We start from the raw sequence: 25,673 nt of genomic DNA, 5'->3' as shown, positions 1-25,673 counted from the left end.
AGAGAGAGCATACACTAGCAGTTTAACAGCACACCTGAAAGTTTTAGAAAAAAAAGAAGCTAATACACCCAAGAGGAGTAGAAGGCAGGAAATCATGAAACTCAGGGCTAAAATCAACCAAGTTGAAATAAAAAGAGCTATACAAAGAATCAACAAAAGTAGGAGCTGGTTCTTTGAGAAAATCAACAAGATAAATAAAGCTTTAGCCAGACTAACTAGAGGGCACAGAGACAGTACCCAAATTAACAAAATTAGAAATGAAAAGGGTGATATAACAACAGAAACTGAGGAAATCCAAAAAATTATCATATCCTACTACAAAAGCCTATACTCAACAAAACTGGAAAATCTGGATGAAACGGACAATTTCCTAGACAGATACCAATTACCAAAATTTAATCAGGATCAGATAGACCATCTAAACGGACTTATAACCCACAAAGAAAAGTGGTCATTGACAGTTTCCCAACCAAAAAATGCACAGGTCCAGATGGTTTTAATGCAGAATTCTATCAGACATTCAAAAGAGACCTAATGCCAATAGTCTTCAAACTATTCCACAAAATAGAAACAGAAGGAACATTACCCAACTCGTTCTATGAAGCCACAATTTCACTGATACCAAAACCACACAAAGATCCAACAAAGACAGAGGACTTCAGGCCAATTTCCCTTATGAATATCGATGCAAAAATACTCAATAAAATTCTTGCCAAATGAATCCAAGAACACAGCAAAGTGATCATCCACCGTGATCAAGTAGGCTTCGTCCCAGGGATGCAGGGATGGTTCAATATAGAGAAATCCATCAATGCAATTCACTACATAAACAAACATAAAGAAAAATCCACATGATCATTTCATTAGATGCTGAAAAGGCATTTGACAAAATTCAGCATCCTTTCATGTTAAAAGTTTTTGGAAAGAACAGAAATTCAAGGCCCATACCTAAACATAATAAAAGCAATATACAGCAAACCAGTAGCCAACATCAAACTAAATAGAGAGAAACTTAAAGCAATCCCACTAAAATCAGGGACTAGACAAGGCTGCCCTCTCTCTCCATATTTATTCAATATAGAACTTGAAGTTCTAGCTAGAGCAATTAGACAACAAAAGGATGTCAAAGGGATACAAATTAGAAAGGAAGAAGTCAAACTATCACTATTTGCAGATGATATGATAGTATACTTAAGTGACCCAAAAAACTCCACCAGAGAACTCCTACAGTTGATAAACAACTTCAGCAAGGTGGCTGGTTATAAAATTAACTCAAGCAAATCAGTAGCCTTCCTATACTCAAAGGATAAACAGCCTGAGAAAGAAATTAGGGAAATGACACCCTTCACAATAGCCACAAACAATATAAAGTATCTTTTTGTGACTCTAACCAAACAAGTGAAAGATCTGTATGACAGGAAGTTCAAGTCTTTGAAGAAAGAAATCAAAGAAGACCTTAGAAGATGGAAAAATCTTCCTTGCTCTTGGATTGGCAGGATTAATATAGTAAACCAGGTCTTTTGAGATAGGAAGTCCTGTCTTTAATCTGGGCCATGCCATCTGCTGGAGGCCTATGAAAGAACATGAAAGAAGGAAGGTTTTGCTTCTTGCCTGCTTGCTTTTATCTCTTTAGCAACTCCACTCCTTCACTGGCATTAATTCTTTGGGATTCTAGGATCTGTAGTAGACCAGCTGAGACACTGAACTCTTGGATTGAATAATTACTGGACTTTTGGACCTTTCATTCACAGACAGCCATTACTGGATTGCCAGGACCACAGCCTTTAACACATTCTAATAAATATTTTTTCTACACACACACACACACACACACACACACACACACACACACACACACATTCATAAGTTCCTTTACTCTAGAGAACCTGACTAATACATTAAGCAAGAAAACTTTGTTCTGAGAACATAACTCTTTCAAGAATATTGACCTTTGTCTTCAAATAATCTTTTTCAGATAACTTGTTGCCTAAGGAGGTACACAGCCACAATGGCTATAGTGCTTGAGTATAACTTGAAATGAGTTGCAACCCCAGCAGATAAAAGAAACAAAAGTCAGAAGTGCTCTGAGGAGACTAGAAAGTAAAATTAACTCTGGTGTTTGGAGGAGTCCGGTTCTGTGGAAAGAAGGGGCAGAGATCTGCCATATTCAGAATACTACCAACAAAATTATTGTCCATAACCCTAATAAATGTAAATCATATAGTTTCTATTAAATTATTTTAGAGCCCCACTGCTGAGGCCAGAATGAAAATATGCTTCAAATAGAGTTATTGTTGCTTAATAGTTTTGTTATTTTTGATACCTGATTAAAAGTTATGATATTATATTGCAGATTGAGGCCCCAGGTACATAAGTTATGAGACACAAGTGAATGTGTGAACTTGAGTATGTGTACACACACACATACACACACACACACACACTCAAACATACACTAACTTACCTCAAAATTACATGGCAAATACAAAATAAGATCTAATGAAAATTTTTTCCTGTATGATACTAAGAAAAACATTGTTGGAATTATTGAGTATGCACATTTATTACTAAATAATTGTGGGTCTTGAAAATAATATCTTGTATAATAAGACTGATCATTTAAGCAAAAAAGAAAAGAATGCAAATGTGGATAAAATGAACTGCCTTTTATTTTAAATTAACTTTCCCAACTCTCCCCTATAAGCTATTCATGCCCCAGAGTTAATATTTATACAGAACACTGGCACTTTATGTGTTAAAAACTCAGTGCAATGGAGTTTACTGGATATGTAGAAATTTAGCTTTAGAAATATATACTATTGAATTTCATTACTGTAGAAATGACTTATGCCAACTACTAGTGGTTCTTTGAGCATACCATTCTGACAAAACTTTCATTAAAATCTTACACATCAGCGTTCACCCACAGGTGAACTTTGCCTCCACCACCCAACTCAGTGCCCAGACTCCTCATGTCTTTCTCCTTGGTCTAGCCTGGTAAATAACTCTGACCTCCTCACCCATACCTTTTCCTAATTGTGACCAAACTTAGTCTGGGTCTCACAATCACTGAATTATACTGGTTTTTTTTGGATTGGGTTTTTTTCAAGACAGGCTTTCTCGGTATAGCCCCGGCTGTCCTGGAACTCACTCTGTAGACCAGGCTGGCCTCGAACTCAGAAATCTGCCTGCCTCTACCTCCCAGAGTGCTGGGATTACAGGCGTGTGCCACCACCGCTTTGCTAATACTAGGTGATTTTAACACTCCAGTTTGTCTAATAAACATGCTATCTTGGACAAAAATAAACAGAGAAACATAAGAATTAATCATCTTCATACATCAAGTGGACTTAACAGCTATCTATGGAGTATTCTCTCTGAACATTTTCACCTGGTTGACTGTTTCCTTGACTGTACAGATGCGTTTTATTTTTATGAAGTCCCACTTGTCAATTGTTTGCTTTTCTTGTTGGGCAAAGGGAGGAATTTATTCAGGAAGTACTTTCCTTCACCTATATCATGTAGAGTACTACCCATGTTTTCTTCTAGCAGTTTCAGTGTTTCATGTTTAGGTCTTTGATCAATTTGGACTTAATTTTTATCTAATTTCATTCTTTTGCATGTGTACATTCAGTTTTGCCAGAATCATTTGTTAGAAGATACTTTCTTTTGTTCTACTGTATGTTTTGGCAACGTATTAAGTTGTTGAAATTACATGTACTCATGTTCATGTCTTTAATTTTGTTCCGCTGGTCTTCATATCTGGGTTTTTTTTTTTTGTGCCAGCACCATGTTGTTTTTATTACTATTGCTCTGTAATGTGTCTTAAGAACTGAAATTATGGGGTGGGAAAGATGGCTCAAAGGTTAAGAGCACTGGCTGTTCTTTTAGAGGTCTTGAGTTTAAGAACGTCTTCATGACTCATGATTGTCTGTAATGAGATCTGGTGCCCTCTGCTGGCATACATGCAGGCAGAATGCTATATGCATAATAACTAAACAAATCTAAAAAATAACAGCAAAACAAAAAAAACAAAAAAAACCCACCCAAAACCAAACAAACAAACACACTGGGACTGGGATTGTGCCAGCACTGCTCCTTTTGCTCAGGCTTGTTTGGTTATTCAGGGTCTTTGTGGTTCCCTAAGAAATTTAGATTAGTTTTTCTGTAAAGAATAAGATGAAGATTTTCATTGCAATTGCATTGAATCTGTAAATAGCTTTTGGTAGAATGATCATTTTCATAATATTAATTCTACTAATCTATGAGCAAGGGAAGCCTTTCTATTTTCTGGTGTCTTTCTATCTTTCTTTAGAGGTTTAAATTCTTCATTGTAAAGGTTATTCACTTCCATGGTTAGGTTTGTTCTGAAATATTCCTTTTTCTTTTAAGCTATTGTGAATAGGACTGTGCCTATAGGATCTGTGTATATTTTATTGTTGCTGTATAGAAAAGCTATTGATTTTTACAAGTTAATTCTGTGTGCTGCCACACTGCTGCTGAGTTTAGTTATGATTTCTAGAAATGTTTTGAGAATGGGGGAATCTTTAATGTATAGTTCATGTCATCTGTAAATATGTATAGTTTGGCTTCTTCCATCCCTACATGTGTTCGTTTCATTTCCTTGCCTTATGTTTCAGGTAGTCCTTTGGGCACACTATTGAAAAGGAGTGTCTCCTACCTGACTTCAGTAGAATTGCTTCAAGTTTTCTGTGCTTAGGATAATGTCTCCTGTGGGTTTCTCTTTAAACCTTTTATTATATTGAGGAATGTTCCCTCTAGCCCTATATTCTCTACTACATTTATCATGAAGGCATGTTGGGTTTTGCTCAAGATATTTTCTGTATTTTTGAGATGATCATGTGACTTTTGTGTTTAAATCCATTTATATGGTTTATTACATTTATTGACTTGTAGACCGCTCTTATTGAACTACATTATTGAAATGTAGGGCTGGGCAGTGGTGGCACACACCTTTAATCCCAGCATTTGGGAGGCAGAGGGAGGCGGATTTCTGAATTTGAGGCCAGCTTTATGTACAGAGTGGGTTCCAGGACAGCCAGGGCTACACAGAGAAACCCTGTCTCGGGGGTGGGGTGGGTGGAACAGAAGAAAGAAAATAAAATAGAACCATTTCTACATTTGAGGGATAAAGCTAACTTATTCGTGGTGTATACTCTTTTTCTATGCATGTCTGTATCTTGTTTGCAAGTATTTTATTGAGCATTTTGAGACTAAGTTCATCAAGATTATCGGCTTATTCCTTTTTCTGTTGTGCTATTACCTGGTTTTGGTATTAGAGTAATACTGACATTGTCGAAGTAGTTTGGGAAAGCTTTCATTTCACTTTTGTTTTGTCTGGTTTTATTTCCAACAGTTTGAGGACTGGCTCTAGATCTTCTTTGAAAGTCTCTTAGAATTCTGTTGTGACTTCACCTGACTCTGGATTTTGTTGTTGTTGTTTTTATATTGTTGTTTTATTTTATCTGAAAGGCTTTATGTTACTATTTCAATCTCCTCATTTTTTAATGGGTTTGTTCATAACAAACATATTTTTATATGTTTGTTGTTGAATTTTTGGCTTAATTTTGGTATTTTGGGTGAATCTAGAAAATCATACAATTCTTAACGATTTTCTGCTTAATGGAGTACAGGTTTTGAAAATACTTTTTTACAATGTTATGAATTTCTTTGATGTCTCTTGTAATGTTTCCCTGTTCATCTCTGACTCTGTTTATTCGGGTCTTTCTTTCTTTTGATCAGTTGGGCCAAGGATCTCTCAATTTTGTTTGTATCCTAAAATAATTGATTCTTATACTTGCTGTTTGTTTTTCCTTTGTTTCTGTTTTGTTGATTTCTGCTTTTTATTTTTGTTATTTCTTGATGTCAAGTGGGTTTGTATTTTGTTTGTTGTGTTTTCCCCCACTTTTTGTGTTGCATCATTAAGTAATTTATTTGAACTGTTTCTGAATTGTTAATAGGTGCTGAGAGCTATTACTGTCTCTCACAGGACTGCTCTGAATGTAACCCAGAGGATTCATTGTGTGGTTTTCATTTTTCTTTTGGTCTCAGAAGTTTTTATTTTTTATTGATTTCTTCTTTGACCCAGTCATCATTCTATAATGAGCTGTTCAATCTCTGTAAGAAGTGTATTTACTAGAGATTTGTTAGCTCTCCATTTTAAGTTTTACTGCATTGTGGTTAAATATAATACAAAGAGTGCTTTCAAACCTTTGGAATTTGCCGTGATTTACTTTGAATTTTAGGATGTGATCTATTTTAGAGAACTAAGTATGGTAGAGTAAAATGTATTCTTTACTGTTCAATTCTTTAGTGTTTGGTTGCAATATTTGGTAGGTGTCTATTAAGCCCAATAGATGTATGGTGTCAATTAATTTTGGGGGGTCAATTAATTCTTATGTTTTTCTGTTTATTTTTGTCCAGATGACCTGTCTTTTGGGGGAAATTTGGGTATTGAACGCACATTCTGTTAATGGATTGATTTTAATCTGTGCCTTTTAATTTAATAGTAGGCCCTTTCTTTCTTTCTTTCTTTCTTTCTTTCTTTCTTTCTTTCTTTCTTTCTTTCTTTCTTTCTTTCTTTCTTTCTTTGTTTCTTTCTTCTTTTTTCACTCTCCTTTCCTTCCTTCTCCTTCCTTCCTTCATCACTTTCCCCCTCTTTTTTCTGTCTTTCTGTCTTTCTTTCTTTCTTTTTTTTTTTTACTGAAAAGGGCAGTAAATGGGACTGGAGAGATGGCTCAGCGGGTAAGAGCACCGACTGCTCTTCCGAAGGTCCTGAGTTCAAATCCCAGCACCCACATGGTGGCTCACAACCATCCTTAAAGAGATCTGATGCCCTCTTCAGGTGTGTCTGAAGACAGCTACAGTGTACTTACATATAATAAATAAATATATCTTTAAAAAAAAAAGAAAGAAAAGGGCAGTAAAAACACTTGATAAAATTAAAGATTTACATGGAAAATATTTCAGATAAAATAGAAGAGATATATTAAAAGTGTTAAAATTGACAATTGTTAATGGAAAATTAAAGAGTAAAGTGGTACACATAAAAACATTGCTAAATTAATTGAAATATGAAATAGAAACATTTTATGACAGAATTGAAGATTTACATGGAAAATATTTCTGATAAAATAGTAAAAAATGTAGGAAAACAAGTTAGAATTGCAGATTATCATGGAAAAGTTTATATAGATAAATAATGATAGGCACAAAAGTATTCCTAAGTTGATTGAAAGTAGAATTATAAACATTTTCTGATAAACTTGAAAATTCACATGGAAAATATTTCTGATAAAATTGAATAAATATAGAAAAAATAAATATAGAAAACCATGTTAAAATTAAAGATTATCATGGATATTATACACATAAAATGATAGGCATAGAGATAATTCTAAGTTAATTGAAGGTGGAATTATAAACATTTTCAGATAAAATTGAAGATTTACATGGAAAATACTTCTGGTAAAATTCAGGAAATATATAGACAAACACATTAAAATTGACTATTTCATGCAAAATTTTACATATAAAATGGTAGATATAAAAACTCTTTCTAAATTAATTGAAGGTAGAATTAGAAACGTTTGTGATAAAATCCAAGATTTACATTGAAAACTTTCTTGATAAAATAGAGGAAATATATAGAAAGACATATTAAAATTGAAGTTTATCATAAAAATAATGCAGATAAAATAGTAGACATAAAACATTACTAAATTAATTAAAAGGGGAATTACAAACATTTTCTGATAAAATGTACATGATGTACATGAGAAATATTTCTGCTAGTCTATGTCTTTTTATTGGGGAGTTGAGTCCATTGTTGTTAAGAGATATTAAGGAATAGTGATTGTTGCTTCCTGTTATTTTTGTGTTAGAGGTGGAATCATGTTTGTGTGGCTATCTTCTTTTGGGTTTGTTGAAAGAAGATTACTTTCTTGCTTTTTCTAGGGTGTAGTTTCCCTCCTTGTGTTGGTGTTTTCCATCCATTATCCTTTGTAGGACTAGATTTGTGGAAAGATACCGTATAAATTTGGTTTTGTTATGGAATATCTTGGTTTCTCCATCTATGGTGATTGAGAGTTTTGCTGGTATAGTAGTCTGGGCTGGCATTTGTGTTCTCTTAGGGTCTGTATGAGATCTGCCCAGGACCTTCTAGCTTTCATAGTTTGTGGTGAGAAGTCTAGTGTAATTCCGATGGGTCTGCCTTTATATGTTACTTGACTTTTTTCCCTTACTGCTTTTAATATTTTTTCTTTGTTTAGTGCATTTGGTGTTTCGATTATTATGTGCAGGGAGGAATTTCTGTTCTGGTCCAGTCTGTTTGGAGTTCTGTAGGCTTCTTTGTGTGTGTGTGTGTGTGTGTGTGTGCGCGCGCGCGCGTCCACCATTTTTTTTTTATTTTCTAAATTCTTTGTTTACATTCCAAATGTTTTCCCCTTTCCCAGTTCCCACCTCCTCATATGTCCCATAAGCCTTCTCTCCACCCATTCTTCAATCACATCCCTCCTTTTTCTCTGTCCTGGTACTCCCCTACAATGCTGGATCAGGCCTTTCCAGGATCAGAGCCCTCTCCCTACTTCTTCATGGGAGTCATTTGATATGCTATTTGTGTCTTGGGTATTCAGAGCTTCTGGGCTAGTTACATCCACTTATCAGTGATTGCATTTCATGTATATTCTTTTGTGATTGGGTTACCTCACTTAGGATGATATTTTTCCAATTCCAACCATTTACCTACAAATTTCATGAATTCATTGTTTTTAATTGCTGAGTAGTATTCCATTGTGTATCTGTAGGCTTCTTGTATGTTCATGGGCATCTCTTTATTTAGGTTAGGGAAGTTTTCTTCTATAATTTTGTTGAAGATATTTACTAGCCCTTTAAGTTGGGAATCTTTGCTCTCTTCTATACTTATTATCCTTAGGTTTGGTCTCATCATTGTGTCCTGGATTCCCTGGATGTTTTGAGTTAGGAGCTTTTTGCCTTTTGTATTTTCCTTGACTATTGTGTCAATGTTTTCTATGGCATCTTCTGCACCTGAGAGTCTCTCTTTTATCTCTTGTATTATGTTGTTGATGCTTGCATCTATGACTCCTGATCTCTTTCCTAGGTTTTCTATCTCCATGGTTGTCTCCCTTTGCGATTTCTTTATTGTTTCTATTTCCATTTTTAGATTCTGGATGGTTTGTTCAGTTTCTTCACCTGTTTGGTTGTGTTTTCCTGTAATTCTTTAAGGGATTTTTGTGTTTCCTCTTTAAGGGTTTCTACCTGTTTACCTGTGTTCTCCTGTATTTCTTTAAGGGAGTTATTTATGCCCTCCTTAAAGTCCTCTATCATCTTCATTAGAAGTGATTTTAAATCCAAATCTTGCTTTTCCCATGTAATGGGGTATCCAGGGTGTGCTATGGTGGGAGAACTGGCTTCTCATGATACCAAGTAGCCATGGTTTCTGTTGCTTATGTTCTTGTGCTTGCCTTTTCCCATCTGGTTATCTCTAGTGCTGCCTGCCCTTACTGTCTCTGACTGGAACCTGTCTCTCCTGTGATCATGGTTGTGTAAGAACTCCTCAGAGTCCAGCAGTCTTTGTGATCCTGTGATTCTGTGATCCTGTTATCCTATGGTGTGTCAGCTTCTTGGGAGTCAAGTTGCCTCTGGGATCCTGAAATCCTGGTGTGTCCAAGCTTCTGAGATCCTATGATACTGGGGATGTTAGAGCGTCTGAGAGTGGAGCTTCCTCTGGGTGTTGTGGGACAGGATGCATAGTTAGCACACACGGTCTGCTAAGGGCACCAGCTCAGACTGGAAGGAACATAGCTGTTGTTTGTATGGGTTTTCTTTTATTTGTGTTTTGATGTTTTTCTCTTGCAGCATTCATTACACTGTCTTGGTTCTATAAACTATGTATACATAGTTCTTGAGTATGAGATACCATGGAGATTTTCTTTTCTACTCTTTTCCATTTGGTGTTCTGTGTAATTTTTGTATTCATATGGGTCTGTCTTTGCATAATTTAAGGCAGTTTTCTTCTACAATCTTATTGAAGATCTGGTCTATGTCATTGACATGTTCTTCTCTGTCAGTTGTGCCTATAATTTCAAGGGTTAGATTTTTCATGGTGTCCCACATTTCTTGTGTGCTGTTTTCCTGTATATTATTTTTCATCTATATATTTATTTATTTGCTTGATATCATTTATTTTATTTTGGGGATCTGATATTCTGTCTTCTGCTTAATTCTTTCTATTTACAATGCTCTCTTTTGAATGTTCTAGTTGAGTTATTGGGTTCTCAAATCATTGAGTCCTCTTCATTGATTCTGTATCCTGGTTGCATTCTGTTCTCAAGACTTGGACTGTTTTCATCATTTCCATCAGCCTTAAATTTGTGTTTTCTTGGCCACAACTCAGGCATTTATTCTCAGTGTGCTCTTTCTTCCTGATTTCCTTGAGCTGTTTCTTTGTTTTTCCTGTACTCACCTTGAATTCATTATTGAGGTCTATGATTGTTCTTCTAAATTCTGTTTCCTGGGTTAATCTAAGTAGTTCTTATTAGGATACATTTGTACAGGTTTTGCAGAGAAGATACTGGTTTGATTTTTCATATCATTGGTATTTCTGAGAGGCGATCTGGGCATGTTACGGGCAAAGAAGACATGGACTTTGAAACTTTGTTAGTTTTGAGTTTGTTTTTGAAGGAGGAGATTTGTGTGTAGTGAGTTATGTTTAGAGGTTAGAGATGGCTTGAGAGGAATGAAATCAGGTGGATAGAGGAGAAAGATGTGCTTCCTGTTCCAAGATATAAGTGTGATCTTAGATAGGCATCTTATTCACTTTTCTATTGTTGTGAAGGGACATCATGACCAAGGCAACTCATAAAGGAAGCATTTAACTGGTGCCTTGTCTACATTTGCAGAGTGTAGCCCATTATCATCATAGCAGGGAGCATTACTGGCCAGCAGTCAGGTATGGCATTACAGCAATAGTTGAGAGCTCATATCTGATTCACAAGTTACAGGCACAGAGAGACACTGAGGTTGGTATGTACTTCTGAAACCTCAAAGCCTATCCCCAATGACATATTTCCTTCAACAAGACCACATTTACTACAACCATACCTCTTAATCTTTCCCAAGATCTAACTGGAGAGCAATCATTTAGACATATAGGCCTATGGGGGGCATTCTCATTCAAACCACCACATTCCACTTCCTAGCCTCCTCACAGGCTTATCGCCATATTATACTGCAAATTACATTTAGTGCAGTTTCAAAAATTTCCATAGCCTACTGTTTCGAAGTCCATGTCTTCTGAAATGCAAGGTAATCCTTTAATTATAAAAAAAATCTTTTATAACTCAAGTAAAAGAAAAATCAAAAAGAAATCACATACTTAGAGCAAACAATGACACAAAATGAGCAATACCATTTTAAGAGAGAGGAAATGGGGCATAGTGAGAAAATACTGACATCCAATTGTGCACACTTCAAATCCTGCATCCCTGTGTCTAACGTTAAAGCACTTATTATATGAGTCTTCACATTCAACTTTGTTAACTGTAAAGTACTTGTTTATTTTGGGTTGAGTCCACACCTGTCTGTAGCTCCCTTTGGCAGGTATCCAATGGATCTTGCATCTCTAACATCTTAGGGTCTCCAATATAACCCAGCATTTCCTCCCACAGATTCACCCAATGGTATCTGGACGGCTCCACATAGGGAATCCCCTATCCTATGCCTAGCCTCAGAGGCTTTCCTTAACTATAGAGCAAGATTACACATTTTCTCTGTCATGGTGTTATTGACTCTAAATCCAGAATCAGGTATCCATAGCTGTCAATTTCTTTTGTTTTTGTGGTAGAACCTGTCCTCCTTACCATGACTTTATATAAATCTTTCTGCCAATGTTTAGGCCTAGAAAAATCTCTCTGGTCTTTCCCTGTCACTGGTTTGAAGGATTATCTGGGTGAAGTCTTGCCACTCTCTTTGTTCCATTTGCCATCAGGATTTCATTAAATGTCTCATCTTTTCAACAATTGATGTAGCTCCAACATTACAATACCCGATATTCCTTTTCTCCTCAAACTATACATTTTATGCATATCATTGACCAGTTTACTCATTTTCATTGTAGATCTTTATAAGAGTCATCACTTACAACCACCTGACTCAGTCAATACTAGGAAGTCTTGAAATATCCTTTGCTAAGGACATTAATCCAATATTCTTCAATTTAGCCTAAGGCAGATTCTTGGGACAAAGGCAGAAACCAACCATATACTTTGCCAAAATATCAGAAGAACATTCTCTACACTACTTTCTAGTGTTTACCTCCTCTGAAATATTGTAAGCTGGGGCTTCCATTGTTCAAGTTGCCCTCAGCACTGATGGATTCCATGGTCCTAATAAGTTCCATGGCCCATTAAGTCCCACTTAAAATATTCAGCTGCCCTTCTAGACCAAACTCTCCAAGTCTTTAATATTTCTCCAATAGTTGGTCTTAGTGGAGAAGCTGGATATGATTTGACAGAGTCATGAGGTTTGGCAGATAGGTAAGGAACAGATACAGGTCCAAGCTTAGATCGCCTTTGTAGTGAAAGGGAAAGCCAGACTAAATCCACTGGTTATGGGATTCAGGAAAAAATCTTGTAGTTTGAGGAAAAGGTGTGGATAAGGAGGACAGGGGTGCTCACTAAGCTAGACCCTGGTGGAAGATCCACAAATGGGTCACTAATGTGCACATATACAGTGTGGCATGAAAGTGCACACTCAATGGAAGATGTGGGAACTCTGGAAATATAGTGGGATTGTTGGGGTAGCACAAAGGATTCTCTGGGTAGATGCAGATAGCCTAGTCCTAGAGATAGATTGTGTTGTAGTCAGAGGTATCATATTTTTCAATGAGACTGAATATATAATTTAAAGTTATGCCTTATGATTTTCTTAATTTCATTGGTGCCTGTTGTAATGGCTCCATTTTCAGGTCTAATTCTATTAATTTTATTTTACATAATTTCTACCTTGTTGCCTCTCCAAACTCTCCTGTCTTTCTTCTACCCTATCAAAGTCATGCCCTTTTCTAAGAAACATATAGCACTTATGAAATTTCCTGAAAAGACAAAGATTTAAATGAAGACATCCTAAATTTCTGACACAATGTTAGTCATGTTTTCTAAGCCTCTCTCCCCTTTATTCTAAGCGGATATCCTATTGGAAGACCTGTAATTTTATAAAATAAAAGTCACTTTTTTTTTTTACTATTTATGTATTGAGTGTGCACTTTCATGCCACAGTGTATATGTGCACATTAGTGACCCACATGTGGATCTTTGGGTTTTAATGCCTCTGATGAGACTAGATGAAGACTGTCTTTGTCCCATTGGCCCATTTTGTCTGCCTAAATGTCACCATTGAGATGTAGGATGAATTTGAATTCAGAGAATAACCAAGGTGGCAATCATAATTAGAACTAAAGTATGCTTTACAATAAATTTTTAAAAAAGGAGCCATTGATGGTTATGTGTCAACAAGAGACATTCATTGGTTCCTTCTTTATCTGAGTTTACCATATCAACAATCCTGTTAAAACAATCTCCAGAGTTGGTTAAGGAGTAAGCATGGAAGAACAGTCCATAGCAGGAGCATGGAGGCTTTTGTCTAAACTGTGCAAGAGGGAAGTTTTCTATTCCTTCTGGTGGAGAAATACAGCATGATCTTCCTTAAGTCTTAAACTGGCTAGATAGCAAAGGACAATCTTGAACTTCTGATTCTCCCACCACTACTTCCTGAGTGTAGTAATTATATATGTGTACATTACTATGTGTGGTAATAAATACACTAGTTACTATTATGTGGTGCTGGGCTTCAAACCCAGATAGTCATACTTTGTGCATACAGAGGCATGTACTCTACTGACTGACCTGCATCCTAGTCCCACACATGAATTTCTACTGACAATACAGTTACACTACCTCACTACTGTGCACTCTGTAAGAATGATTGCTTTTCCTACATGTGTTTGAAGGAGATGATGTTTTGTAATTTTAGCATCAGTGCTATTAATTTCTGGATGAGACTCTGAGGTATGGAGGCTACCAGGAATGTTTTGCAAGCAGGAAAGACACCTTGGGGAATCTGAAATGTTTTTCAACTTCTGTTAAAGGAAATGTTATTATTAGTTTTGTTGTGTTCACAAGGACTGGGATCAGTTAAATCACACAGACAGATATGGCCTGGAGAGAATTAGCCCACACATGGGAAACCCAGAGCTCAGCTGTTCCTACTCTACTGTTCTCCTGGAAGTAGGGAAGTTCACTTTCCCATTTGATGGTGCCACTTTGTAACAACCTCAAGGTCAGAACTGCCTTCTCCACATGACATGATAATTATGCATCTAAAGGGAGATGAGCTGATGACATTTCTTCCTTATAACTACTTCTTAGGGCCTCATGCTACAAGGGTGTATCACAGGCCCAGCTGGTGAGTGTTTCTTTTTCTCAGAGCTAGCTGTTAGTAGGTGGTAGAATAGGAACAGGATAATAAATGTTTAGAGAATTCTCTGCTTAGAATTTTACTTTTGAGCCATTCTGTAACATAAGCAAACACAACATATTCTTGTAGACATAGAAATATTAGTGTAATGATTTATAATAACATAGATTTCACCTAATATGGTTTCAGAATATTATACACATGGAAGTAAAAGGGTACTATTGGGGAAAGTATGGGGGTCTAAAAGAACAGTGGGTAGAGACAGGAAAGGCTTATGAGATCTATTCTGGGTATTTCAAAAGACCTGGAAATCCCATCTTACTTATTTATTACATCTTTGTAAAGTTATTCTTATAAAAATGTAAGCTTGGAGATTTTAGTAAGCATCTGAGTGTCTCAATTAAAATAAATTTAATTTTAATATTTCAAGTTTTCTACATCAAATTTTGTAACGTTGATATTGATGTAATAGAGTCAGTTTTTCATTAGCCATGAGAAGAATATTTGCAATTCTTGAATAATACAAAATGATTTTAAATTCCAAATCACCAATGCTTCCTCCCATAGTTACAAACAATAAGATCTTGATAAACTACACATTTACAAAAATACCAAGTAAATTTTAATTTTGGCTGCTGATTATCACAAGTCCATTTTTAATTTGCTAGAATATCATTTACTAATATATAACACATAATGTATAATACATAATACATATGAGAATGAAATAGTAAATGAAGACTGGTGTGGTGTCACATCTATGATCCCAGCACTTTCAAAGCTAAGGCAGGAATGTCATTGTGTTGATTAGGGAGTGAGAACATATCCACAAGGCAGAAGGCAAAGATCACCAGAAACTGATCAAACAAGACTGTTCTAAAATCAAATACTGATGTAATGAAGGGGTAGACTGGTTTTTCTTTGAAGAATGAGAGCTTTGGAGAAAGCAGCTCTTGCTCTCTTGTTTCAGGTCTCTTCAGACAGATGCTTTCGGGCTGCTTAATCTTTTCATCTGGATCAATTTAATAGTGATGGCTTCTCCACTATTACCAGTGTTTATGGGCACACCTTGGGTTTTATTACTTACAACTAAATTTTACAACCTACACTGGAGAGACATTCAGAAACAGCGATAAGTATACATCTAGTGTCTGCTCTGAATCTGCTCCAGTGTTTTCACATCGGCCTGAGCAGTCCTGACCTGCACACTACTACAGACTGCAAAGTTAGTGAGTGTCCAATGTGTCACAGTGGGTCCAATGCTTCTTGGCTCTGTATTACTTTATATATTCTCTCTGTGATGTTTTCTTTTATTCTATGACTTTCTGGTTAATATTATATTAGTAAAAGTCTTGTGATTCTTCAGTTATGGAAATTTCAGTGTCATCAAATAAAAATGTCTGCTAAATACTTAAAATTTAAACAACTCCGATTGGTGTGAACACCAGTAGCTTCAGCACTCAGGAGGCAGAAGTAAAAGGAACATAAACTTGAGAACAGCGAGGTCAAGCATGCATCAGCATGGAACAAAAGAGCAAAGAGAAGTTAGAGCTTGAGGGCTTGTAGGTCTCGGTTAGGAGTGTTTTCCTAGAGTGTGCAGACTACTTAGATTGATCCAAGCAGTACGATATTGTTTCAAATAAAACAAATGACTTTTCATAGTCCATGCATATGTTAGCAACTCAGATTATAGCCATGGTAACTATGGTCTTTTTCTGGTGCAGTGAGCCCCAGAGAAAGATGACGTGAAATGAATTAGTAGACACATCATTTTCTGTATGTGATAAACATTTGTAAAGCAATGTATATGAAGTAGAACAGTTAAAGTGCATTACTTTGGTATAATAAAAATTAATTTTAAAGTACTCTCTTTTATTTTATTATGTCATACATTTTTATATAGTTTATAATACATGCCATATATTTATAAGTTGTAGATGTATAATTTATAATAAATGATTATACATATGTGGTTTGACCATTTGCAACTTTTAAGATGGAATTGGCTTACAGTTCTTACAGTTTGGACATCAACAGTTGAATGAAATATTATCCTGGAACTTTGACTTATTATATACATATATATTATATTATTTATATATATATATGTATGTATGTATGTATGTGTGTGTGTGTGTGTGTGTGTGTGTGTGTGTTTTTTCCTGCATGTATGTCTGTGTACCATTTCCATGCCTGGACCAGAAAACAGTGGATACCCTGGAACTAGAGTTATAGATAGTTTTGAGCCACCAGGTCATTGCTGGAAAAATCAAACCCAGCTTCTCTGAAAGAGCAAAAAGGACTCTTAACACTGAGCTATCTCTTCCGCTCCTCTCCTGGAGCTTTTAAAAAAAACCCTGAAGGTCACTGTGCAGCTAAGGTAAGTTTATGTCAGTGGAACAGTTTCACTGCTGTTCATCAATTGTTTGGCTCTGGCAATTGAAATGAACCAATTCCTTTACTAGAGGAAGCAAAAATCATGTAAATACAAAATGTATGACATACTTTTTACTCCTGGTGAGGTTTGGAGTGTTCTCATCACTAACTTCTGCATTATTTTTATACATACATGCATCAATTATATTGTATATGTGGAATATAATAGTGAACTTGAAATGGTCTTTTTCTGGTGCAGTATTTTTTACACAAAAATCTGAGTAAGTTTAGTGGGTTTCTGTTTCTATCACAAGCTGATTTTAAAGTACTGAATTAATAGATAAAATAATGTCACTGGTAACCAGGAGAAATAACTAACATAGGCACCAAAGGTAAGACTGTTGAGATTAAATGTAAAAGGTGTGCGGGTGCTGATGATGTAAAACAACACTGGGAACATTGCTTTTTACCCATGGCAAGGAATGTCTTTTAAAACAAGAACTCCATAGCAGAATCACTCTCTGGTCATCTTTGGTGAGTTCATGTTTGCCATCATGGATTGAAAATTGTGTTTGTCTTAGCATCGCATGTTCTCTCTTGATGGAGGCTCCCAGCTCCACATTTTCAGATGAGATCATGTAGCCTGTAGAAATGATGGAAGTCAGAAAAATACAAGGGATCATTGTCAGGATAGGGGTGGGGTGGTAGTTAACAATAGAGAGGTGACAAGCAACAGAATGGTGCAAGTCGTCTGCTGCAAGTCGTCTGATCAGCGAAATAGGAGAAGATGGGCATCTAAGGGAGTGGAAGAGGGAAGAACGTAGCAAGAGTGTAAAGGGGAATTGTAGGATACAGGGATCTGAGAAGAGAAATGCAAACGGGACCTCCTTAGGGAAGGAGGGACACATAAATACAGAAGAGGGTAGGTGCAAGGTAATGGGGAGCAGCAGAACACAATTGCTCTGGTGGGGGAAGGAGGAAATGGATTGCAGATCCTTATAAAAGAGGGAGGGAGACAAATGCAGAAAGCAGTAGATAGGGGAAATAGCAACAGGCGTGGCTGAAAAGCCATAAGAAATCATACAGTTAATGGTCTCCCCTTCTGCAAAAGAAAGCTAGTGTTTGTGTTGAGCTGGCGGTTAGTTCTTTAGACTTGCTGTAGAGTCTCACAGAAGGTTTAAATGGGATGAGAACTAAACTGGGAGACATCTATGTCCATTTATAAGCATAACTAATGGTTAAACATTTAATAGGTGTGGAGGTACACTAATGGTCTCCGACTGTATCTTTGTCTTTAATTCCAGATATGAGAGATGTATGTATGATCTCTTTGAGAAAGAAACATTAAAACAGATGGATCAAGAAAGATATTTTGCTTACTAAAACAGTGGAATTATTATGAAATATCATTGTAATTCCTTTAGAATCATGATATGGAGAGTTTCAAAATGGGGCATAAAGCAAAATTATAGAATATGAGACTGATATGAGTTTTTTATTTCTTTTGTGATTTTTTCCCCAACTCAGCAAAATTTTTGTTCATTTGTAGAAATGTGAGTTATATTGTGTGTTCATCACTATGTTTTTAGGTGTTAACTACAAAATGAGGTGATTTAAATCAATAGAACTGGATTTCTTTTCTTTCTTTTCTTTTTTTTTTTTTTTTTTTTGGTTTTGGTGTTTTGGACTTTTTTTTTTTTTTTTTTGAGACAGGGTTTCTCTGTATAGCCTTGGCTATCCTGGAACTCACTCTGTAGACCTGGCTGGCCTTGAACTCAGAAATCTGCCTGCCTCTGCCTCCCAGAGTGCTGAGATTATAGGCATGCACCACCACCACCTGGCTAGAACTGGGTTTCTAAGATATGAGGCTCACATGTAAAATAGGCACACAAAGTGTGCATTCTATATAGATGTGACTGGGAATGCATGTATTTTCTATAACATTCTATACAGAGAGGAGATACATGGAGAGATATATAGTGATGTCCAGTATGGAACATCAAAAGCTAGAGACAGGGTAATCAAGAATAAGTAGCTAATCAATGCCTCAATTTAGGGAAATGCTAGGGCTGGGAGGTGGGAGTGGGTGGGTGGGTCTAGGAGCACCCTCGTAGAGGCGGCGGGAAGAGGGAGGATTGGATAGGGGGTTTCTGGAGGGGAAACTGAGAAAGGAATAACGTTTGCAATGTAAATAAATAAAATATCCAATTAAAAATAAAAATAAGTAGCTAAAAAATTAATAGTATAGATATACCAACCAGAGAATCATAAGTTTGATGTATCTAATATTTTTCAGATATATGAAAAATGCTTCCTCTATATTCTTAAGGTGAATACACTTTCCAAATATGTTTTCATTGAATAATGTCCTTTATTTCCAAGCTGGACTTGGTGCCCTAGCCAATATATTTCTTTTGTTTTTCTACACTATTATAATCCTGTGTCACAGACCTAAGCCCATGGACTTGATCTCCTGTCAATTGACCTTCGTTCACACAATGATGTTCTTCACTGGAGGGAATGTTTGGCTTACAGATTTATTCGGGTCATTGAACATTGAGAATGACTTCATATGTAAGGCAACTTTTTACATAAACAGAGTGATGAGAGGCCTTTCTATCTGCATCACCTGCCTTCTGAGTGTAGTCCAGGCTATCATGATCAGTCCAAGTGCCTCACTGTTGGCAAAATTCAAACATAAACTAAAAAAATACATCATCTATGCTTTGTTCTATTTTTGGTCTTTCAATTTGTCATTCAGCAGTAACCGGATCTTCTATGTAGGTGCTTATACCAATGTGAGTGAGACCAGCCAGGTGAAGGTCACTAAATTCTGCTCACTCTTCCCCATGAACCACATCATCAGGGGACTGATTTTAACAATGACAACCTTAAGAGACATATTTCTCGTAGGAGTCATGCTGACCACAAGTGCATACATGGTGATTATCTTGTGGAGACATCAGAGGCAATGCAAGCATCTTCATAGCATCAGCCACCTGAGAGCATCCCCTGAGAAAAGAGCCACCCAGACCATCTTGCTGCTGGTGTTTTTCTTTGTGGTCACATACTGGGTGGACTTCATCATCTCATCCACCTCAGTCCTGTTATGGATATACAACCCAGTCATCCTGACTATTCAAAAGTTTATGATGAATGCCTATCCCACAATTACTCCTTTGGTACAAATCAGTTCTGATAACCGAATAAACATTACGCCAAAAAATAGGCAAAAATTATGCCACTAGATTTTTTTAAAAGGGTAATTTTTTTCTTATTTAAAAACAATATGTTTATTTTCTTTATATGTTTTAGTTTTGGGCGGACATGCATGCATGTGTGCATTCATGGTATTCACAGGGGTCAGAAGAGGTCATGTGGGCCCCTGGATCTGGAGGTTCACATTGTTGTCAGGTGCCATGCTGGTGCAGCACCAATACTCTTTTTACCTAAAAAACAGATTGCTCGTAAACTGTTTAATAGTTCAAGTAGCAAAGCAAGATTCTTCATACGACTTAAATAGAATTTGTCGTATTACACTTATTCATTCTTTTGACATTTCTGCTGCAAAGAAGTATATGGTTCTTAAGTTCATTGTATATCATAAATTGATATTTCCACAGGAATTCTTAGTCTCTTCTTTTTACTCAGGATCATAAATGTTCCCTTGATGCTGATGTTACTCAAAAGATGATCCTTGCTGATAGTGACCTTTTAAAGCTTTTTAAAAATATATTTTAATTTACTCTAAATAATTAAGAATATTTTAAATATTTGATTGTACCTTTAATTCTAGTTTTTAATTATGATTTCTATGTACCCATAAAAGTAATGAGTTTAAAGTTTTCAGTTTTTACTACTCATTAAATATTAAGTACTTAATGAGTCTTATATGAAATTTTGTTGTGCATTAATATTCGCACTTCATTTCTTTCACCCTTAATGAAATATTGACAAATAAAAATTGTGTACCTACACATACATGATTTACAACAGGTTATTTGTGCATGTGTGTGTATATATATGTGTACATAGATGACGGATATGTGTACATGTGAACATGGAGGCTGGGAGATAACTTTGGCTTGCTGGCCTGGATTGGGTTGAAGTGGGTCACAGCATGAAACAGCTTTAAAGACTGATGGTCTCTAGACTTAGTTTAAAGAATAATGGTCTCTGGCCTTCTAGCTCTCTAACTATACTGAATGCTTGCTGATAACTTTCAAAATATCCTGAAAATACTCTTGCTTATTCTATAGTTTAAAATTGCTGGCTTCTTTTCTCTATTTCTTTAGCTCCTTATAACTGTGCTCTACATAACTTTTACGATTAAATAAGTACTAGGGAAGTGCTTTTTTTTTTTTTTTTTTTTTTTTTTTTTTACTGATCTGTGCTTCATTAAGTGCTGAAAACTTAACTTTATTAACTTTTTATTACTTGTGCTTTAATAAGCACTAATATCTGGTGATTAACACATGCTGTTTAGCAGCAGGGAATTAAGTAAAGGGATCTTTTGCTGTTGCTCCTTTCTCTGTTGAATCAGCCAGACGCCTCTCTGGCTAAGCTGATTATCTCTTTGTGAACCAGAGAGGAAGGAAAGGAAAGGAATTAAGATGCTTTATTTTAGGCATATATACACAGCTTCATGCATATTCATGTGCATATAGTTGACTGTAACAATCAACTCTGCAACTATTCATGCATGCTTACATAAATATATATATATATAGGTATATATATATATATATACACATACATATAGACAAACAGACATATATACATTTGAATGGATGAATTCATGGATGGATGGATGCATGGATGGATGGATGCATGAATGCATGCATGTATGCATGGATAAATGGATGGGTGGATGGGTGGATGGGTGGATGGGTGAATGGGTGGATGGGTGGATGGGTGGATGGGTGGATGGGTGAATGGGTGGATGGGTGGATGGGTGGATGGGTGAATGGGTGGATGGGTGGATGGGTGGATGGGTGAATGGGTGGATGGGTGGATGGGTGGATGGGTGGATGGGTGGATGAGTGGATGGGTGGATGGGTGGATGGAAGGATGGGGCAGAGCTCCCTAAGCCAAACCATCCAACTAACAACATTATTTCTTTTCTTTGGTCTTTTTGTACCTTCTTTGACAAAAAGTTCTTTTTAAAATTTATTTAATCTTTTATTTATTTACACTACTGATTTTATTCCACATCCCATACATCCTCCCCACCCTCCCTACCCCCAGGCTACTCTCCATTTCTTTCTCTGCAGTTCTTTGAGACTGCAACAATTATGGGTGAGAGTTTTGACTATGGGATGGCAACTCCATCCCTCACTTGATGCCCTGTCTTTCTGTTTGAGGTGGGCTCTACAAGTTCCCTTTCCCTACTGTAGGCCCTTTGAGTCCTGAGAGTCTCTCACCTCCAAGGTTCCTGGTACATTCTGGAAGGTCCTCCCCCACCCCCCAACTACTACCTCCCCATGTTGCTTGGCTCCATTCTTTCTGATGGTTCTGAGAACTTCAGTCCTTTTCCCCCCACACAATAACAGATCATTTTTCCCTCTTTGTCCCTTCCCCCACAGCATTGAGCTGGTGTTACCCAGCCCATTCAAGCTGCAACATTCCTGGCTGGCAGCCTCCACCCTTCCGCTAGGCTGGCATTATTTCTGGCCCTTGTTCCATTGAGAACAATATAGCTGCTTTCACCTTGACAACCAAGGCTGCCTCAGGGCAGTCTCACCTGGAGACCTGCAGAGACCTGCCAGACTTGAAGCAGGCAACCCGCTGAGAAGAGGAGCCAAGGAATTCTCGGCCTTCTCCTTGATGTGGGGGGGCGGGGCACAGGATTGTTTTCTAAAGACTATATATATTGGCTAACTCATTCTGTAATGATTTGTTCAATCTCTGTGAGATGTGCATTTACTAGAGATTTGTTAGCTCTCCATTTTTAAGTTTTATTGCATTGTGGTTAAATAGAATACAAAGAGTGATTTCAAATCTTTGGAATTTGTCATGATTTACTTTGAATTTCAGGATGTGATCTGTTTTAGAGAACTAAGTGTTGTGGAGTAAAATGTATATTCTTTAGTGTTTGGATGGAATATTTGGTTGGTGCCTGTTAAGTCCATTCGATGTATGATGTCAATTAATTCTAACGTTTTTCTGTTTGTTTTTGTCCAGATGACCTGTCTTTTGGGAGAAATTTGGGTATTGAAAGCACATTCTGTTAATGGATTGATTTTAATCTGTGTCTTTTAATTTAGTAGGTTAGTTCTTTCTTTCTCTCTCTCTTTCCTTCCTTCCTTCTTTCTCCCTTTGTCTCTCTATTTCTCTCTTTCCTTTCCTTGCTTCCTTCCTCACTTCCCCCTTTCTTTCTTTCCTTCTTAAATGAAATTGGATGCTTCTCTGAGTTTGGTGCACATATATTTAGGATAGTAATGTCTTCTTGGTTAACTGTTCCTTTGATTAGAATTAAATGCCCCTCTTAAATCTCTTCTTATTAGTTTTAGTTTGAAATCTATTTTGTCAGATATTTGGATAGTAACACCTGCTACTACCTGGATCCATTTGATCTGAATACTTTTTGTCCATATTTTTACTTTAAGGTGGTGCGTGTCTTTAAGGTGCATTTCTTCTTTGGAGCAGATAGATGGAGTTTATTTCTTGATTTATTTGTTCAGTCTGTGTCTTTTGAATAGAGAGTTGAAGCCATTCCTGTTTAGATTATTACTGAAATGTCTGTGTCAGTTATGAAGATCATTTTGTTGTTTTGTTCTCAGTAGTACTTTGTGTCTTTAGTAATTATGGTGTGTATTCATTCTATAGTCTCTCTGATGTGCTCATTTCTCTCTTCAGCCCAAAACAATCATTCCTGTATCTTCTTTAGATTTGGCTTATTGAACATAAAAAATTTTAGAGGCTGTTTATATTATGGGAAATTGTTCCTTCTTCTTCAGTCATAACAGTAGTTTTGTTGGATATATTACCTTAGGTTGACTGTCATAGGCTTTTAGGACTTGGAATGTAATTCTGTGGTTCTGGTTTTGAATATTCCCATCGAGAAACCAGTAGTTCTTTTTAGAGGCTTTCTTTTATTTGTGATTTGCAGTGTTTCTCTTGCAGCATTCAATACACTTTCTTTGGTCTGTATACTATGTTTTCATAGTTCTTGACTACAAGATACCATGGAGATTTTCTTTTCTACTTTTCTTCATTTGGTGTTCTGTGTACTTTTTGTATTTGTATGGATATGTCTTTGCATAATTTAAGGCAGTTTTCCTCTATGATCTTATTGAGATCTGGTCTATGCCACTGAGCAGAAGTTCTCTGTCAGCTATGGCTATGATTTCAAGGTTGAGATTTTTCATGGTGTCTCACATTTCTTGTGTGTTCTTTTCCAGTGTTTTATTTTTTTATTCATATTCTATAATTATTTGGTTGATATCTTCTATATTTGGAATCTGATATTATGCCTTCTGCTAGATTCTATTTATACTGCTTTCCTTTGAGTGTTCTAGCTGAGTCACTGGGTTTTTCAATGTCTTCTTCATTACAGCTTGAGTCCTCTTCATTGATTCTATATCCTGGTTGAATTCTGTTCTCACATTTTGGACTGTTTTAATTTTTTTTAAATATTTTTATTTTCTATATTCTTTGTTTACATTCCAAATGATTTCCCCTTTCTCAGATCCCCTCTCCCCAAATGTCCCATAAACCTTCTTCTCTCCATCCATTCTCCAATCACCTCCCTCCTTTTTCTCTGTCCTTATATTCCCCTCCAATGCTAGATCAATCCTTTCCAGGATCAGGACCCTCTCCATACTTCTTCATGGGGATCATTTGTTATGCGATTTGTGCCTTGGGTATTCAGGGCTTCTGGGCTAATTAATATCCACTTATCAGAGATTGCATTCCATGTGTATTCTTTTGTGACTGGGTTACCTCACTTAGGATGATATTTTCCAGATCAAACCATTTGCCTAAAAATTTTGTGAATTCACTGTTTCTAATTCCATTGTGTAAATATACCACATTTTCTGTATCCATTCCTCCTTTGAGGGGCATCTGGGTTCTTTCCAGCTTCTGGCTATTATAAATAAGGCTGCTATGAACATAATAGAGCATGTGTCTTTATTGCATGCCAGGGAATCCTTTGGGTATATGCCCAGGAGAGGTATGGCAGGGTCCTCCGGAAGTGTCATGTCCAGTTTTCTGAGGAACCGCCAGACTGATTTCCGAAGTGGTTGTACCATCTTACAGCCCCACCAGCAGTGGAGGAGTGTTCCTCTTTTTCCACATCCTCGCCAACACCTGCTGTCTCCTGAGTTTTTGACCTTAGCTATTCTGACTGGTGTAAGGTGAAATCTCAGGGTTGTTTTGATTTGCATTTCCCTAATGACTAGTGATGTTGAGCACTTCTTAAGGTACCTCTCGGCCATCCGAATTTCTTCAGGTGAAAATTCTTTGTTTAGATCTGTACCCCATTTTTTAATAGGGTTATTTGGTTCCCTGGGGTCTAACTTCTTGAGTTCTTTGTATATATTAGATATTAGCCCTCTATCAGATGTAGGGTTGGTGAATATCCTTTCCCAATTTGATGGTTGCCATTTTGTCCTTTTAACAGTGTCCTTTGCCTTACAGAAACTTTGTAATTTTATGAGGTCCCATTTGTCAATTCTTGATCTTAGAGCATAAGCTATTGGTGATCTGTTCAGGAACTTTCTCCCTGTGCCCATGTCCTCAAGGGTCTTCCCCAGTTTCTTTTCTATTAGTTTCATGTG

The 25,673-nt window shown here is 36.6% G+C and overlaps 1 protein-coding gene across 1 annotated transcript; it reads left to right on the top strand.

Moving 5' to 3' along the window:
* The first annotated feature begins 19,238 nt into the window (after positions 1 to 19,238).
* On the top strand, positions 19,239 to 20,138 carry LOC127677499 (putative vomeronasal receptor-like protein 4). The gene has a single exon (XM_052172568.1). The coding sequence runs from the start codon at positions 19,239 to 19,241 to the stop codon at positions 20,136 to 20,138; it is 900 nt and encodes a 299-aa protein (XP_052028528.1).
* Positions 20,139 to 25,673: the final 5,535 nt, after the last annotated feature.

This window comes from Apodemus sylvaticus, chromosome 2, assembly GCF_947179515.1.
Source record: "Apodemus sylvaticus chromosome 2, mApoSyl1.1, whole genome shotgun sequence".
Taxonomy (NCBI): domain Eukaryota; kingdom Metazoa; phylum Chordata; class Mammalia; order Rodentia; family Muridae; genus Apodemus; species Apodemus sylvaticus.
Note: the sequence above shows the minus strand (reverse complement) of the source record. Positions and strands in the feature narration are given on the sequence as shown.

Excerpts from the sequence above, each read along its gene's own strand:
- LOC127677499 (XM_052172568.1), top strand. The coding sequence starts at position 19,239 with ATGTTTTCATTGAATAATGTCCTTTATTTCCAAGCTGGACTTGGTGCC.